The sequence below is a fragment of the Zingiber officinale genome, chromosome 9A, assembly GCF_018446385.1.
Source record: "Zingiber officinale cultivar Zhangliang chromosome 9A, Zo_v1.1, whole genome shotgun sequence".
Taxonomy (NCBI): Eukaryota; Viridiplantae; Streptophyta; class Magnoliopsida; order Zingiberales; family Zingiberaceae; genus Zingiber; species Zingiber officinale.
In genome coordinates this window covers 2,838,268-2,855,591 of record NC_056002.1, presented here as the reverse complement: position 1 = coordinate 2,855,591, position 17,324 = coordinate 2,838,268, and the positions used below count along the sequence as shown (strand labels likewise).

General features: G+C 42.0%; 1 protein-coding gene across 1 annotated transcript; it reads left to right on the top strand.

The window, feature by feature from the left end:
- Positions 1 to 3,291: 3,291 nt before the first annotated feature.
- LOC122020672 (cationic amino acid transporter 9, chloroplastic-like) lies at positions 3,292 to 17,123 on the top strand. The gene is made up of 8 exons (XM_042578680.1): positions 3,292 to 3,570; positions 12,543 to 12,955; positions 14,597 to 14,773; positions 14,925 to 15,149; positions 15,227 to 15,403; positions 15,532 to 15,768; positions 16,145 to 16,234; positions 16,380 to 17,123. The coding sequence occupies exons 1-8, from the start codon at positions 3,339 to 3,341 to the stop codon at positions 16,524 to 16,526; spliced, it is 1,698 nt and encodes a 565-aa protein (XP_042434614.1). The 5' UTR covers positions 3,292 to 3,338; the 3' UTR covers positions 16,527 to 17,123.
- Positions 17,124 to 17,324: the final 201 nt, after the last annotated feature.

Here is a 17,324-nt window from a genome sequence, read left to right as displayed (position 1 = left end):
AATCTGAGTTAGACGGATTGTCGGATGAGGTGAATGAAATGTTTACGGAGTCGCGACGTCCTGGAGGGGGTGTGCTGAGATGGCTTCTGTGTTGACCAAGTCTTCAAAAGTCCTCCGATCAACGCTACCTGCAACCAGTGACCGAGTCACCCTGGTCTCTGGCACCCCGAGGCTCGAGGCAGGTTCAATGAATACATAAGTAACTACTAATAATATAATAATGAAATAAATGAGGGACGAGTACGAAAAACATACCTTGGCCCGGGGGGGCCTCGGGTGAGACGTTGCTCGAGTTGTCGCGATCCGGAAGAGTAGATGATTCTAAGCAGGATGAAGAGCCGGATCTGACGACGCGGAGCCGGGCGCGACACTGAACCGGAAGACGAGCTGCAGGTCGGGATATGACTTCGACACGTAGGCCAGGATAATATATCGGCACGTAAGTTAGAACGAGACATCAACACGCAGGCCGAGATAATATATCGGCACGCAAGCCAGAACGAGACATCGCCACGCAGGCCGGGATAAAATATCAACACACAGGCTGGGATAAAAACCCCGACACGCCGGTCGATAAATAACGACAACAAGAAGACTAGACCCAAGACACACAATCCGACATACGACCGCAGATCACAGGCTGGAACATAATGACGACCCAAAAGCCGGAACACGACACACAAATTGGATCGACACAAGGGTCGGCTTACAACGACACAAAATCGGAACCAGGACGGAGTCGGCGCCTGGACTGCCGGCAACGTGTGGATGCTACCTCGAAGGGCTGGCAGCGCGTGAAGACTGCCGACGACGGCTGTGGACAAAGGAACAGAGAGATGTATGCTGTGCCATCGCGTGTAAGGAGAGGGAGGCGACGCCGACATCTCTGGCAAAGGCGGCAGCGGGAGAAGTCTGAGGCGAGAGGAGAAGGGCAGAGGAGATGAGGAATAGGAGGGGAAGCCAGCGTCAGCGAGGAGAAGGAAGGAGATGGCGACCGACGGTGAGAGGCGCTCGGAGACGGCAAGGACGGTCCAGTGGCGACGGCGCGAGGAGAACAGAGGACCGACGACTATGCTGGCCGCGGGGAGAGAGAAGGAGAAGAGGCTGTCATCACCGGTGTCGCGAGGAGGAGGAAGAGGAGAGCTCGTGTGAGGAGCCGACGGGCGGCGCCGACGAGGAGCTGCACGCGGGGGAGAGAAGTTGGCCCTCTCCTCCTCTGGCGGCAGAAGCCTAACCCCCCCCCCTTGCTTGCAGTGTGAACAGTGCCCTAATAGGACTGCAACACTGGAATGACCAACATACCCCTCTCCTTTCTATTATTTGCTCCCCTACCCTTAGGGCATATCCACATCAAATAGGAAAATCAATTGAGCAGAATCATCTCTTACAAAGGTAACTAGATAATTTGATCATACATATTGATGAATTCAACAAAGTTCCAGTTTTGCATTGATCATCAATTGTCGAATGACCAGATTACATAAAATTAGTGCATAGACGAAACTAATTTTATCGCATTGTTAGTACAGCTGAAGGATTAAAAGATTGCATTCCCTCTGATGGAATAGTTTGCAATAGAGCACGTATTACATGGCTAAGCTTACCAACATGCCGAGTTAATTGGAGGTATCTATTTCTCCAGGTCAGCAGTTAGCAAAGGTCATAGAGCGATAAACATCCTTGCAATTAGGAATAGAGTGCAGCAGGAGTAGAGCGATCAATTCATGTTCAGTTGTTTGAGCACAGTTTACATAGTCGGCCAAAATTATATCAAGTTTAATGTGGACTTGCTATTAGTCTATATCAGGTTCATGTTGGATCCGATAAGATACATATCAGGTCTAACATGAAGATTTTCGATGATTTTTTTTTATTATATTGTAACACCGTCGAGAAGTCAAAATAATGGATAACATATTTGAACTCCTTGTAATCTCAGAAATCCACAGAAACTGAAATGAATGTAATCTGAGATCTTTAGGTCTATCAATAAATTTTGACCTAACACATTGGGTCTGATATAGTTCCATATCAGACCCAATGTCATGGAGAATTTTAATGATTCTTTCTTATTACATTTTAATACCTTCAATATCATAAGTGAGTTTTGACCGAAATTCATTGATGGATCTAGAGAGTTCTAATTACATTTATTGTAGTTTCTATGAATTTCTGAAATTACAAAGAGTTTAAATATGTTATCCATTGTTCATTTCGACTTCTCCAAATATATTAAAATATTATAAAAAATTAATTAAATTTTATAAAATGTTATTTATACGTTATGCGTAGGGCTGTAAATGAACCAAGTGTTCGTGAACAAGTTTGGTGTTCGGCTTGGTAAGAGCTTGTTTATGTTCGTTCAATAAACATAAGATTAATTAAACAAACAAGCTTGAACAGCTCGTTAAGCTAAACAAACAAGCTTGAACACATATGTGTTCAGCTCATTAACGTTCGTGAACAACGTTCGTGAACAATGTTCATGAACAACGTTCGTGAACAATGTTCATGAACCATATTTATTAATAAAATTCTTTTCAATATGCTAAATAAACAATAAAATAAAATAAACTAAATAAATAAATTTAAATTATCAATCTTAATAACCAATCAAACAATTAAAAACTTCAAACAATCAAACAATCTTGAATTGAGAGTTTGATAACATTTAAATGAACCAAACTCAAATCAAGCTCGAACCAAGCTCAAGCCAAGCTCAAGCCAAGCTTGAAGTGAGAGCTTGATAACATCTAAACGAACCAAACTCAAGCTAAGTTTCAAACAAGCTCAAGCTCATAAAAAATAAACCAAGCCAAGCTTGAACACTCATTTCAAAAGCTTGGTTCATTTTAAGCTTCGCTCGGCTCGGCTTGATTATCTTATCAAATAAGTTTGAATACCTTAAAGTTTGGTTCAGCTCGTTTACCGTCTTAGTTATGCGGAAGGGAAGAAAGAGAATAGATGAGAGAAAAAATAAATAAAAAGTTGCATGGGAAAGAGAATGAGAAAGAAAAAAAAATGAAAAAGAAAAAAAAAGGGGTTAGATTTATAAGAAGAATAGAATAAAAAATCTACTTAAAATGTGTACACGGTTGGATAAATACGAAAATAGCTATTTGGTAAATTGCGGAAGTAAATTTATATAGCAAATTATTATTCGCTCGTCCGATTTAGTTCGTAGACGTTTTCAATTACTCCACGCAACGTACCCGCAATGGTTACTTGCCGATTCACTTACCGGCTGATATTCGGATTGGGTCCCACATTTTCTGCGAGAGATAGTAAACAGACAGAGCTAGTGGGTAGGTTGTGGCGTTACGCTTCCCTTTGCTGCGATGGTATCACCAGTAGCCGCCACCTCCTCCGGTGGGCGATCCTCCTTCGCCGGCTTCTGGTCATCCGCTCGACGCCGTAAATCCATAGGGGTTCCGTCTGATGGATCGGACAACAGCGGGGGCCTCGTCCGGAGCCTCGGCCTTTTCGATCTTATTCTACTCGGCATCGGCGCTTCCATCGGCGCCGGGATCTTCGTTGTCACTGGGACGGTCGCTCACGATGCCGGCCCGGGTGAGTCTCTAATCTGGAGATACGAATCTTCTGTATTCGAATCTCTTTCGAATCGTATAAAAATTTCGTTTTTTCATTCGTAAGGTAACTTTCGTCAAGTTGCCAGTAAATGTCAGTTTCTCTCTGTCATAGAATTATCTATTCATCGAATATGTGTTTGAGGAATAAATTTGCAACTAGGACTTACCTATGATGGAAATCTGAGGAACTGGGTAGCTCTTATTGGAGAAAAATGCTAAAACCAAAAGCTACAGGATTCAACAATTTCAAAATTTGTACCTTATCTTATCACCAATTTTTTGTATATTGTATTCAGACAAGAGGTAAAGAAAATCAAGTTTGTAGACTAATCTTGTCTGAAAGTGGAGAAGATGGCTAGTTGGGAAGGTGATTTTGATGTTGACTGCTTGAGGACTTTGATTCAGCAAAAAGTGACTCCGAATGGTCCTGCATGTCAAAAGGATCGTTAACAACCGGACCAGGGAGGGGGTCCCGACGTAGGCCCTTCGATGCTAAGTCAGTGATCCGATTAAAGAAAATGGACCGTAAATGAATAGTAACTTGAGTATCTAAAGTTGTGTAGCGTCGTATCGCGTTGTGTACCTGCACTTGTAGATGGAGATCCCCTTTTATAGTGTTACTATTTGTCTGTACACAATTTTTAAAGCGTTTCCAAAATAGGACAAACCATAAAGATGCTCTGACACTTTTCCCAAAATAGACCCGCAATCTCTGCGTTTGGCTGAGAAGAAGCTTCATATATACAACTTACATGCATAATATTCTCTGTCCTCTGTGGTACAAGACGCCAAAAAAGAATATGACGTCGTTGGGTTGAGGGGCCATAATACACTTACATGGCAAGTTAACCGAGTTCCTCCAGTGACCTGATCGACAATCGCTTGTAAGGGCAAACCGATCGGATTTATAGAGTGTTGTCGGGGACTTGTCCCTCATTCGGCTATCTATTTAACCAAAGAGTTCAATCGGACCGGCGTCCATTCTTTTCGATAGTCCGATCGGTTGGACTACTAGATCAAGCTAGTTAATTATGCTATCTTCAAGTGGAAAAACAGTCTTGGCTCTAGAGAATGCTGACTTAGTCTTGAGTTATTCATCAATATTGAGGGACTCGATGTCCGACCGCTTGATGGTTTGATCAGATAACCTCTCAGCCGTGACGACTGACTGTGCTGGCTCCAAGGGTTGACCTTTCCTTGACTTTGACCGCCATGTCAGCCGGCTTCTTGGACTCTAACCTGACTCGGGGAGCCCCACCTCAGTCGTCGTATCACAAGCCTCCCTTTCAAGTTTAGTCGAAGGAGACTATAAGTCCAACTAACTGGATAGTTGTGCTGTTTGTGTTCTTTGTCCTCCGATCGGGCGTTCATTCTCTTTAATGTCAATCGGCTCAACACTGATGTTACACTTAGCTATTAGTGTTTCTGGGATTCCCTGTTTCCCGATCAGACGCTCATTCGTTATATTGCCACTCGGCTTGAACTGACATCACTCTAATACCTTGGAAACAGGGCACGTAAGTTATCATTAATGCTGAACATGATAAGCACGCCTGCTTATTGACCCCATCCCTCATAAATGTCGCTGGTATTTTGTTGCCATGTGTCAAACGCTGATGGAGAGAATATATGATGTGACAGGCGTCTATTGAGATTCGATGTGACTGCTGCCGATTCAAATTTGATGATCCAGATTAATCTCTCTTTTCTATGCCCTTGATCGAATGACTCTCAGGGCTCCTCTGTAGGGTTTTTAAGGTTTACGCTTTGATGCCACTTCATCATTTTCGCATTCCTCTCTTCATCATCTTCTTCTTCTTCTTCTTCTTGTCGCCGACGATTGTTCAAACTCCTTGTTCTCTTAGTAAGTTCCATTTCTCTCTCACTTTTGATCTTCTTTGTCCTCTCATCATGACGTCCTTCCCTCTTGTCGCTGTCCATGGGCTCTGGTACACCTCCATCGCCCCTGATTTTAATGGCAAGGAGGTGAACGAGATGCGTCTTTCCTACCACATTCCTTCTAACTATCGAATCGTCGTCCTTTCTGGTTACGACCGTCCCCATCTTCCTCCGACCGACTTTCTGGCCTTTTTCAAGGATCAGCTCATAGCCGACCTTCGTTTTCCCTTGCACCCTTTTTTCTCCGAAGTTTGTTCTTATTTTCATATTCCTTTACAACAATTAGCGCCTAACTCCATTAGATTACTGTACAGGATCATCGTACTTTTCCACCTATATCGAGTCCCCTTGTATCCTCGAGTCTTCCTCTACTTCTACTATCTGAAGAAGTTCGAGTCGAGCATTTTTATCTTCCAAGCCTAAGTGGGTGCGATATTCTTTTATAAAATGCCCTTGTCTAATAAAGGCTGGAAGTCCCACTACTTCTTCCTCCTACCGGCTCATCCTGTAACCTTCCCGACTGGGTGGTAAATGGAATTGCCCAACTCTCCTGAGTTAAGCAAGTACAAATGGGAGCCGCTCTACCTCACATTCGCTCAGTTAGCCGGTTTGAAGTGTCATATTCATAAGTTGCTGACTTAGGGAGTGTTGTACATATTTGGATTAAGTCTCATCTGAACTAGACTGCCCGACAGCTTTGGTGCAAAATTCATCCTCTTGTTGCTGTTGGATCTAACTTATTTTTTTTATTTTGTAGTGAAAACCATGTGGAATGCCTTGCTGAGTGACTCGACAAAGTTAGTGGATGAAGAGATGGATGTTCGGGGGAAGCCAAGTTAGAAATCCATGGGTTGTCGTTGATCGGCCCATCTGAGGAGCTGACCAACGGTGAGGAAACGAGCCTAGCTGCGGAGAGGAGTGACGCGACGGCCAACACCGAGGAGCTGCCACCTTCATGGGGTTCGGTTATCTTGTCTAGCATCTCGGCTTCCACCCATTTGGAAAAATAATCCACTGCTACTAGGAGGAAATTTTGTCGACCGAATGCCATTGGAAAGGTCCCCACAATATCCATATCCCACTGATTGAACGAGCAGGAGACGATAGAGATCTTTAATAGTTCCGTGGGTCAATGCAGAAGGTTTTGGTGTTTTTGATAGGATAAACAAATTGCTATAAGCCGAGCCGAGTCCGCCTACAGAGTGGGCCAAAAATACCTGGCTAGTAGGATCTTCCGAGCAAGTGACCGACCGCCCGGACATGAACCTTGATGTACTTCTTGTAGAATATACCGTACATCGCCCGATCCGACGCACTTGAGTAGCAGACGAGAGAAGGCTCTCTTGTATAAGTGATCTCCCACTAATGTGAACCGACCAACTCTTTTCCTCATCATACGTGCTTGCTCTCAATCGGCCGGTAAAATTCCTTATTGAAGGAACGAAAACAAAGGCGTTCGCCAATCACTTTGTGTTTCTTCTTCAGCTTGTTCCTCAATGTCAACTATCAATAACGTTTGCTCGACCGACTTATCCAACTTCCTGGGGCTTAGGGAACTAGCCAACTTGGCTAACTCGTCTGCATACTGATTTTCTGATCTGGAAATTTTATGTAACACTACCTTTTGAAATCCAGCTTTTAACTTTTCAAATGCCTCTGCATATAACCTCAATCGATCATTATTTATTTCGAAATTGCCAAACAGTTGTTGAGTTGCTAGTTGAGAATCTGAGTAGATCAAGACTCGGGAAGCTCCCACATGTTTTACTGCATACTCCGCTTCGTTGTTAGTGACCCGATACTCTAGTCGAACGGATTGTTGCATTCTATTTTCTCATGGCGATATCATAAGGATCCTGACTCCACTACCCTGCCGAGTGGACGATCCATCCACATAAATCTTCCAAATCTCATCCGGCTCGGGCCTTGTATATCCGTCACAAAATCGGGTAAGGCTTAAGCTTTGATGGTCGATCGAGGTTGGTATTGTATGTCGTACTCGCTTAGTTCCGTGATCCATTTGATTAATCTTCCAAATGTTTCTGGATTGATGAGCACTTGGCCCAAATTATTGTTCGTTAATACAATTATAGGATAAATTTAAGGGCAATCCGGTGCACGAAGCTCCCGCCATACGGGGTACTGGGGAAGGATCAATTATACGCAGCCTTACCCTGCTTTTTGCAAGAGGCTATTTCCAGGATTCGAACCCGTGACCTTTTGGTCACATGGCAACAACTTTACCATTGCGCCAAGGCTCCCCTTCTAATACAATTATAGAATGAGAAAGAAAATAAGGGCGTAACCTCCGAACGGCTAAGACCAACCCATACGCAAACTTCTCGAGAGCAGTATAACAACATTCAACGTCTTTTAATAAATGATTTAAGAAATACACATGTTGTTATTCCTTACCGACCTCTCTACCAACACCGATCCGATAACCCTTTTATTGGCGGATAAGTATACCCAGAGCGACTCACCAACCATGGGCTTTACAAGTACAAGTAGAGAAGATAAATAATTCTTAAGCCCTCCCAGAGCCTTATCACACTCGACATCCCACTTGAACTTTGTAGCTCGGTGAAGTATCTTGAAAAATAATAAAATCCGATTGGACGATTTTGAGATGAATCAGAATAAAGTCGTGATTCGTCCTAACTTCAAATTGCACTGCGGGAGCATGTCGTAGAGAGTCTTCACCTTGCTCGGGTTGGCTTCAATTCCCCGCTTGGTCACGATGTAGCAGAGAAAGCGTCCGCTCTTAACCCCAAATATGCATATTAGGGTTCAGCTTGAGTCCATACCTCCTTAGGGTTCGACATGCCTCTTCTACATCTGCACATAAATCAGCAGCTCGAAGGGATTTAATTAGTATATCATCTACATATACCTCCATATTTCTGTCGATCTGCCTTCAGGACACCTTGTTTATATATGTTACTCCTGCATTCTTTAGTCCGAACAATATGACATTATAACAATATGCCCTTCAGTAATAATGAAGTTAACTTTTTTTTTATCTTCTTTAGCCAGAGGGACTTAATGATAGCCTTGATATGCATCTAACATACATATCGCGCAACCAGTAATCACCTAATCGATGCGCGACAGAGGATAATAATCTTTGGATATACCTTGTTTAAATCTCTGAAATCAACACATACTTGCCACTTGTTCCCTAGCTTGGACACCAACACCACATTTGCTAACTAGCTCGGGAATTGTACTTCACGGATATGCCTAGCTTCAAGTAGTTTGTCCACCTATATTCGGATAATTTGGTTCTGTTCGGCTCCGAAATCTCTCTTTTTCTGTTTAACCGATCGAGTGTCCAGACAGACGTGAAGCTCATGCTTCATTACTGTCGGTGAGATACCCGTGAGTTCATATGGCGCCCAAGTGAAGACGTTGTATTGTGCATCAAATAGGCAATCAACTCTGCTTTGTTCTCAAGGCTCAGATAGGCTGCAATCTGTGTGATGACCTCTGGTCGGTCGGGGTGAATCTGTTCTTCCTCTTTTTCTTCATAAACTAAGGTCGGGGGAGCTTCTTGAATGACGTTAACCTCTACTCACTGAGTTTTCCGAGTGGCACGAGCTTCGGTCTTCACCACTTCCATATAGCATTTTCGTGCCAGCAGTTGATCTCCTTTTACCTCGCCGACCAAGTCACCGACCGGGAATTATCTTTTGGCAGAAGGTGGAGATGACGGCTCGAAATTCGTTAAGCGCCAGTCGGCCCAAAATTACGTTATAAGTCGAAAGTGCATCCACCACAATGAAGTTTGAGGGACGGGTCCTCATAAGGGGCTCCTCCCCAAGAAAGATAGCCAACTAGACTTGTTTGATCGGCTACACCTTGTTGTCATTGAACCCGTACGAAGGTGTTGTCATTGGATGGAGCTCGCTCTTGTCTATCTGAAATTGCTCAAACGTCTTCTTAAAAATGATGTTGACTGAGTTGTTTGTGTCAACAAAAGTGCGATGAATGTTATAGTTAGCTATCACATCCTTAATAATTAGGGCATCATCACAAGGTATCTCTACCCCTTCCAAATTTTTGGGATCAAAACTGATTTCCTGGCCCCGTGCCTTCTCTTGGCAATATCCGACCACGTACATCTCCTGTTGAAGAGTTTGTGACTTCCATGTCCGATTGGAATCACCATTGGTTGGACCTCCTACAATCATACCAATATCGTCCCGAGTGACATTGCCACGATTTTCTTCTTCCCGAGTCAACTGGCGGGGCTGTTCTGCACAGGCTCATGCTAGTGCTTGGTTATTTCTTTGTTGGGACCTTTGCTGATTCCGATCGGCCCTTGCCGGACTCTGCATTGGGTCAGCTCGGTCGTCGATGACGTTGATGATTGGGCGAAGGGGATCGTCGGTGAAACCCCTGATCGACCGCGTGACGTATTTCCTGATTATAATGACAACAATCTTCAGTGTTGTGTGTTCCCGGACGGTGGTAGGTGCAAATCATAGGAGTCCATTGTCAGGGCTCAGGGGAGCGTATTCGCTCGACTTCTACATGCTAGACCGCAGGTGGCCTCGGCTCATGGTAATGTGACAATTGGCTCCGTCGAGGTCCTTTAGGAAGCAATGCAAGAGGGGGCGCTCGACGCTCAGGAGCAGAGGCGGGAGCAGAAGGAGCAACCTCCTTCTTCCGAGCGGACTGAGCTTCTTCCACGTTGATGTACTTGGTGGCTCGTCCGAGCAGATGATCAAAGGCCCTCTAGGCTTCTTAATGAGAGATTAGAAGAAATCATCATATATGAGCCATCGGGTGAAGACGCTCACTTGAATCTCCGGGATAGTCAAGGGGACGTTCATGGCCACTTGATTGAATTTTTTGATGTGAGCCCTCAACGTCTCCTTGGGTCCTTGTTTGACTCAACGTTGTCTTATGGTAGCGGCAGCTGCCGGCGAAGTGATGAAGGAATGCCTTGCAGAAATCCTTAAAATAGCATATGGACTCGGTCGGGAGCCGGTTGAACCAACTTTGTACTAAGCCAAATAGGGTGGTGAGGAACACTCGGCATTTGACTCCGTCTGTGTATTGATGGAGGATAGCTGCATTTTCAAATTTGAGCAGGTAGTCTTCCAGGTCGGTCGCTCCTCCGTATTCTCTGATCGACAGGGTCAGAAATGACTCGACAACTTATCTTCTAAGATTTCTTGGGAGAACAACATGCTCGCCCGTTCGGGAGAGCTGTTGGCCATCGGAGCTTTACCTTTCCTCAAGTCATTGGCAGGTGCATTTTCAGAAGATGATCGTTGAGACCTTTCCGCTCAACCCATGTCATCAAGGGGCGTTCGGAACAACGCTCGGTGATATGCAATCGGCGATGGAGGCACGGGCGAAAGGTTGGTCGGCTGCAAGGTGCTAGCGGGATGGTGACCGCGGGAGGGTGGATCTGTTGGAATCTAGTCGGGTGTTCCACTGTGGTCCCGCGCTCGGCTTGCAGGCCGGTTACAGATATAGCCGGGTTATTAGGAGGGCACCCGGTCGCTGCTTACTGTTATTGCACCAATCTAGCTGCTTGGGCGGCTATTAACAATTCGAAATCTTCCTATGACAAAGTTACTACGGTGAGTCATCTAGTCTCGTCTATCTTTACGTCTCGGATGTAGGTGAAGTTTCCATAGACGACAAATATGATCCTGTCCGAAAGCAGAGAAGATGGTTGACTGGGAAGGTGACTCTAATGTTGATGGCTTGAAAACTCTGATTCAGCAAAAAGTGACTCCGAGCGGTCCTGCATGTCAAAAGGAGCATTAGCAATCGGGTCAGAGAGGGGTCCCTGGCATAGGCCCTTCGACGCTGAAGTCAGTGATCCGATTGAAGATGATGAACCGTAAATGAATAGTAGCTATGAGTATCTAAAGTTGTGTAGCGTCGCATCGCGTTGCGTACCCGTGCATGTAGATGGAGACCCCCTTCTATAGTGTTATTGTTTGTCTTCACGGTTTAGTGGCTAGCGCATGAGATGTTGCCACCATGAGGTCTGGGGTTCAAATCTTAGTAAAGCCGAGGTAAATGTCTCCCTTATGTGCTAATCACTATTCCAAAGGCTAGTAGCCGCTTGTGATTTGCCTCCTCCATGTTGGCCCTGGGACGGGTTGGCGCGGCCGCTGGAGACGAGCGTATTCGCCTTTTGCCACCATTGTTTGTTTGTGCACGAATCTCAAAGCGTTTCCAAAAAAAGGACAGACCATCTTTGGTTTAACACTTTTCCCAAAATAGACCCGCAATCTCTGTGTTTGGCAGAAAGAAAGCATTTAATGTAGCATACAGAATATTCTTTGTTCTCTATGGCACAAGATGCCAAAAAGGAATATGAGGCCATTGGATTGAGGAGCCCACAATATGCTTACATGGCAAGCTGACCAAATTCCTCCTATGACTCGATCGACAATCGCTTGTAAGGGCAAGCCGATCGGATTTATAGAGTGTTGTCAAGGACTCGTCCCTCACTCAGTCTATTTGTTTAACCAAAGAGTTCAATCAGACCGGGCGTTTATTCTGTCTGATCGGACTATAGTTCCGATCGGCTGGACTACTCGACTAAGCTAGTTAATCGTGCTATCTTCAAATGACAAAAGAGTCTTGGCTCCAGAGAATGTTGACTTAGTCTTGAGTTATTCATTAATATCGGATAACCTCTTGGCCGCGACAATTGACTGCCCTGACTTCAAGGGTTGACCCTTCCTTGACTTTGACAACCATATCAGCCCTTCCTGGACTCTAACCCGACTCTAGGCCCCACCTCAATCGCTGTATCATAGACTTTTTTTTCCTTTACCTTTCATATATCTTGTTATTATGCTATTACTGGTATACCAGATGAGATAGAATTGCTGTATAATGCTTCAAGTTTGGCTTCTTTGTCTTAATAAAATTAACTACCAAATTTAAGCTGAAAATTTGTCTTTGTATTTAGTTGTTCCCTTTACTGCAACTGATTTCCATTTTTCCATTTTTAAAATTTTTTCGCATTACCCGTCTATCAATTTTTTATATGACCCATCAAACACTTTGTTACAGGTGTTACAGTTAGCTTTGCTCTTGCTGGAGCTGCATGTGTACTAAATGCCTTGTGTTATGCGGAACTATCCTCCCGTTTCCCTGCAGTGGTTGGTGGAGCATACCTATACACATATGCTGCATTTAACGAACTCACTGCCTTTCTAGTTTTTACCCAGCTAATGCTGGACTATCATATAGGCGCTGCAAGTATTGCCCGCAGTTTAGCTAGTTACTTTGTATCCCTCTTGGAACTTCTTCCTTTTTTCAAGGGGCATTTTCCTAGTTGGATTGGGCATGGGGGAATAGAGTTTTTTGGAGGAGTTGTGTCTATTAACATATTGGCTCCCATCCTTTTGGTTATTTTAACTGTAATTCTCAGCTGTGGCGTCAAGGAATCATCAGTGGTGAACTCTTTTATGACTGCAACGAAGGTAAGTATTCTAATTATTCTTTCTTACAAATATTTTATTTCAACAATACTCTAAGCAATATGGATCTTATTTTTATGAAGATCTTGCAATGTATTTGTCATTTCATTGGTAATCGATGAGAATGAGTTAGGCAATCTGCAATCTGAATTTTGGTGAATTTGCATTTAACAACTCGGTAACTTTTTAGTTTGAGTGGTAGTCATTGTACAAATGTTGTCATTAAGCTTTTTTATGAGCAGGTCCATTGTTTCTCACTTAAAGGTACTCTATAGTTAGGATATTTATTTTGTACCCTTCAAAGCAATCTCAGCTCATGCTGATACTTGAGAATTGTATATCATAACTAACTAGTATCCTCTGTGACTGTGTGTATGCAAATGCTTGTGTATTATGACTGAATAATTGCTAAACAGTGGGATACACTGTCTTTTCTTTGGCTTTTCATACCTTTGATAGCCACCAGAATTAGTTGCTGAACTTTCTAGTTTTTTTTTTCACTAGTTTCTTTTCAGTTTCTAGGGTATATGGTTATATGGTTTTGTTGTATCATATGCTATTGTTGTTCAGAATTTGGCCACAAAAGGAATGTGCATGTTTGATGAATTTCATGTAAACAATAGTTTATGAATGGCATGTCACAGTGAGCATAACAAAAAAGAAAACATAGATTATCACAGTGAATCACAATTTTAGCAGGACACGGTATAGAATAGGAATGAGATCAAGCTCAGTTCCCAAATGTGTGCTGTGCAAATTTAAATAACATGGAATATAGAACTAAGTTCATTAATAAGAATGGTACCTTTTATTAAAAAAATTACAAGGTGTTGAATGTCTCAATAGTTCAAAGAAGGTTTTGAATGGAAATGTGCCAACTGCCAACTCAGTAAGTCAATAGCAACTTGGTCAAGAAATGAACGAAAACACAGGTTTGAACAAAATCAAATCACAAGGTCAGCCATCACCAAGCGAGCTGCATCTAATTGAATTTCCATAACAGATAGAGAAAGCCATAACAAGGCGGTAAACAACACTAGGGGAAGAGTGGGAGGCTGGGAGCGAGGACAGGATATAAGAGTTGGATATTCTGAAGCTTCTGATTCCTAGTTGGGAGAAAAAAATGTAATTGTATTCATTAGATTTATCACTATTTCACTATATGTAAATATTATGTTCAAATACAATGCCATATATTAAAACAAGTAATGAATTTATTATTTTTTCCAACAAAAATGAATAGGATTAATTAGATAGTCAGAGAATGAAAACTTGTACAGATATGAATATTGCATATCAACAATTTTAGAATTTGTTGTTCTATCTTTATTTTAATGGAAATCAAACAGAATTTTATGGAAAAAAAAAGAGTAAGTTATGATTTCTATAAATTTCACAGGGTGTTGGTGGTATTTTTCTGCTGTTTCATTTCTTTTGTTAAATACAACTGATATTGTACATAAGCTGTTATCATTTTCTCTGAAAATGATTGTATTTCCCTATGATTTTCACTTAACCTTAGAAATTTATTTACCTTACTCTTCAAGCTACTATCAAGCATTTTCTTTGGGTTGCATAAGGTATTGCTCATCAAAAGAAGAATATAATTGTCCATGATAATTGATGTTGTGAGATATATTACAGGTAGTCATTGTCATTATTGTGATATTTGCTGGTGCTTTTGAAGTGGATATATCAAATTGGTCCCCATTTGCCCCAAATGGTTTTAAAGCAATTGTCACAGGAGCAACAGTTGTATTCTTCTCTTATGTTGGATTTGATGCTGTGGCCAACTCTGCTGAAGAATCAAAAAAACCCCAGGTATCTTACATCTAAGCATCCATTTTGTTTGTTGGGTTTTAAATTTGGTTCAAAATTTGGTAGTTCATTATTTGTATCAGAGAAACAGTAGCAGTAATTACAGAATCATTAAATCTTAAATTCTTTACCACTTTCCCTTTTTTTCTTGAAGAGGGATTTGCCTATTGGCATTCTAGCAAGCCTTCTAGTATGTGCAATGCTCTATGTTGCCGTCTGCTTAGTAATAACCGGAATGGTTCCATACCAATTTCTTGGTGAGGAAGCCCCTTTAGCTGAGGCATTTACTGCTAAAGGTTTGAAATTTGTTACTGTGTTAATCAGCATTGGAGCTGTGGCTGGCCTCACTACAACCCTTCTTGTTGGTTTATATGTTCAGGTGGTTGAGCTACTACCTTATCTACAATTCAAATATTTTAGTCAAAAACTAAATGCATAATTGTTTACAATGAACAGTCCCGCTTGTATCTTGGGCTTGCAAGGGATGGCTTGCTCCCAGCTATTTTTTCTAAGGTGCATCTAGTGCGCCATACTCCTATCCATTCTCAGGTCTGGGTTGGTATTGTTGCCACTATTATGGCTGGTTTGTTTAATGTTCATCAGTTGTCTCACATTCTCTCAGTTGGTACCCTGGTATGTCCTTACCACCAACAATTCAACTCTTTTTTACATTATCCAGTTTATCATATGATTGCTATTTGAGATGAATCTGTGGCAGTATAGATATACTTCTCTCATTCTTTGGTTTTCCCATGGAGCAGACTGGCTATTCAGTTGTTTCAGCATGTGTAATAACACTTCGACGGAAGGACAAAGTGACCAATCAAGTTTCTCAAAAATATATTACTTCTCAATCTGAAGGCACTATTTGTCTTGTTGCAATTGCTTTCTGTGGTTTTATTGCTGGACTGTGCTACCGCTTCAATGCCTCGATTATTCTTATGATATTTGCTATAATAATAGCAGTTCTTGGAGCAGCTGCTCTACAGTTCCGACAAGTGAGTGATATATAGCAAATATGTTGAATAAAATGTTACATGATAAAATGATAACATTTAGGTATAGTTCCAATAGATAATAAAATGAGAGAAAATATGTTGAATAAAGACAATGTCCATAGGCGCCAATAGATTTTTATTTTTATTTTTTTAATCATAGGTAGACAGCCTTTCCCCTTAGTTTGCGCAAATAGATTTTATAGATATAGAAGTTGAATCTATTAAAATGGAAGATAATGCAAGATGTAATTCTGGATCAAGCATTTGTTATTGGAACATGTCATATTTAATTGAAATACCAAAGTTGCTTTCCAACTTAATTTCATGCCACGAGTATTTGAAATTCTTGTGTTTGACAACATCTCTGCATTTGCAGGATTACGCAGATCCCCCTGGCTTCTCTTGTCCCGCGGTTCCTGTTATCCCTATTGTTTCTGTTTTCTTCAATATGTTCTTGTTTGCACAGGTTAGCTTCCTGAACTTTTCATGTTTCATGTTAGCTTCTCAATTCCATTTAAACCTCTTTCAGCGGACTAAATATTATTTTTTCCATTTTGCAATTTGTTTGTCACAACAAACTGTGGCTAATGCTCTTTTTGATGGTGCTGCAGCTTCATGAAGAAGCATGGTTCAGATTCATCATAGTCAGCTTGATCGCAATTGTGATGTATGCCTTCTATGGTCAGTATCATGCTAACCCGGTGAGTTCAGAACACTCACACGCCTATCATGGTATTCCTTCTTCTGAAGCAGCCTAGAGATGGTCATTCTTTGGTATATGATCCAACATGTAATGCCAGACCGAGCTCTGATAAGGAGATTTAACCTCAATTCTCAATTATGCTCCCAACATTGTTCTCTGTAAGCACGCAGGCGCAGGCACTGGCCCTGGTGTTTATATTAAATATTTATACTCGATAATTTATCGAACATATGAATATTGATTGTTTTTCATTTGTAATACTAAATAAGGGTGATAGTTTAAAGGTAGCTGAAAGTATTATGCTTCATGAGCTAATGAGTTGTTATTAACTCTTTTCTTCTTCTGTGGCAGGCGAATGATGCCAACTCTGTCTGATCACTCGTTTACTGATTCAAAGAGTGTTAGTTTTTGATACTTGCATCATTGTGTTTTGTTTTATTTTCCTTATAATTCTTTTATTAATTCAGTCGATAAATGCTGCAACCTCTTCATGGGGACTTCCAATGCTACATAGCCCAAAGGCACAGGCACAATAGTGGAATTGTTTCATGGATTAATGATGTCTTTTTCTTTTTCAGTGATGAATGTATTGTCTAGCTAGTTTGATTTTGTTTCTCACATTTAAGACCTTATGAATGGGTTCTTTCTTTCATTTTCTTCTCTCAATTAACTCCTCTAAAACCTCAATTGTTTCAGTTTGGCTAGAGGTATTGAGTAAGTTGAGCTGTTTGACAGTACATGACACAATTTGAGGGTGGAACTACATCGAGACTCGATCCATTCACTAAGTTCGATGAGCTTGAGCCCCATTGAGCACAACCTGCTACACCGAGACTCGAGCTTAGGCTGGAAC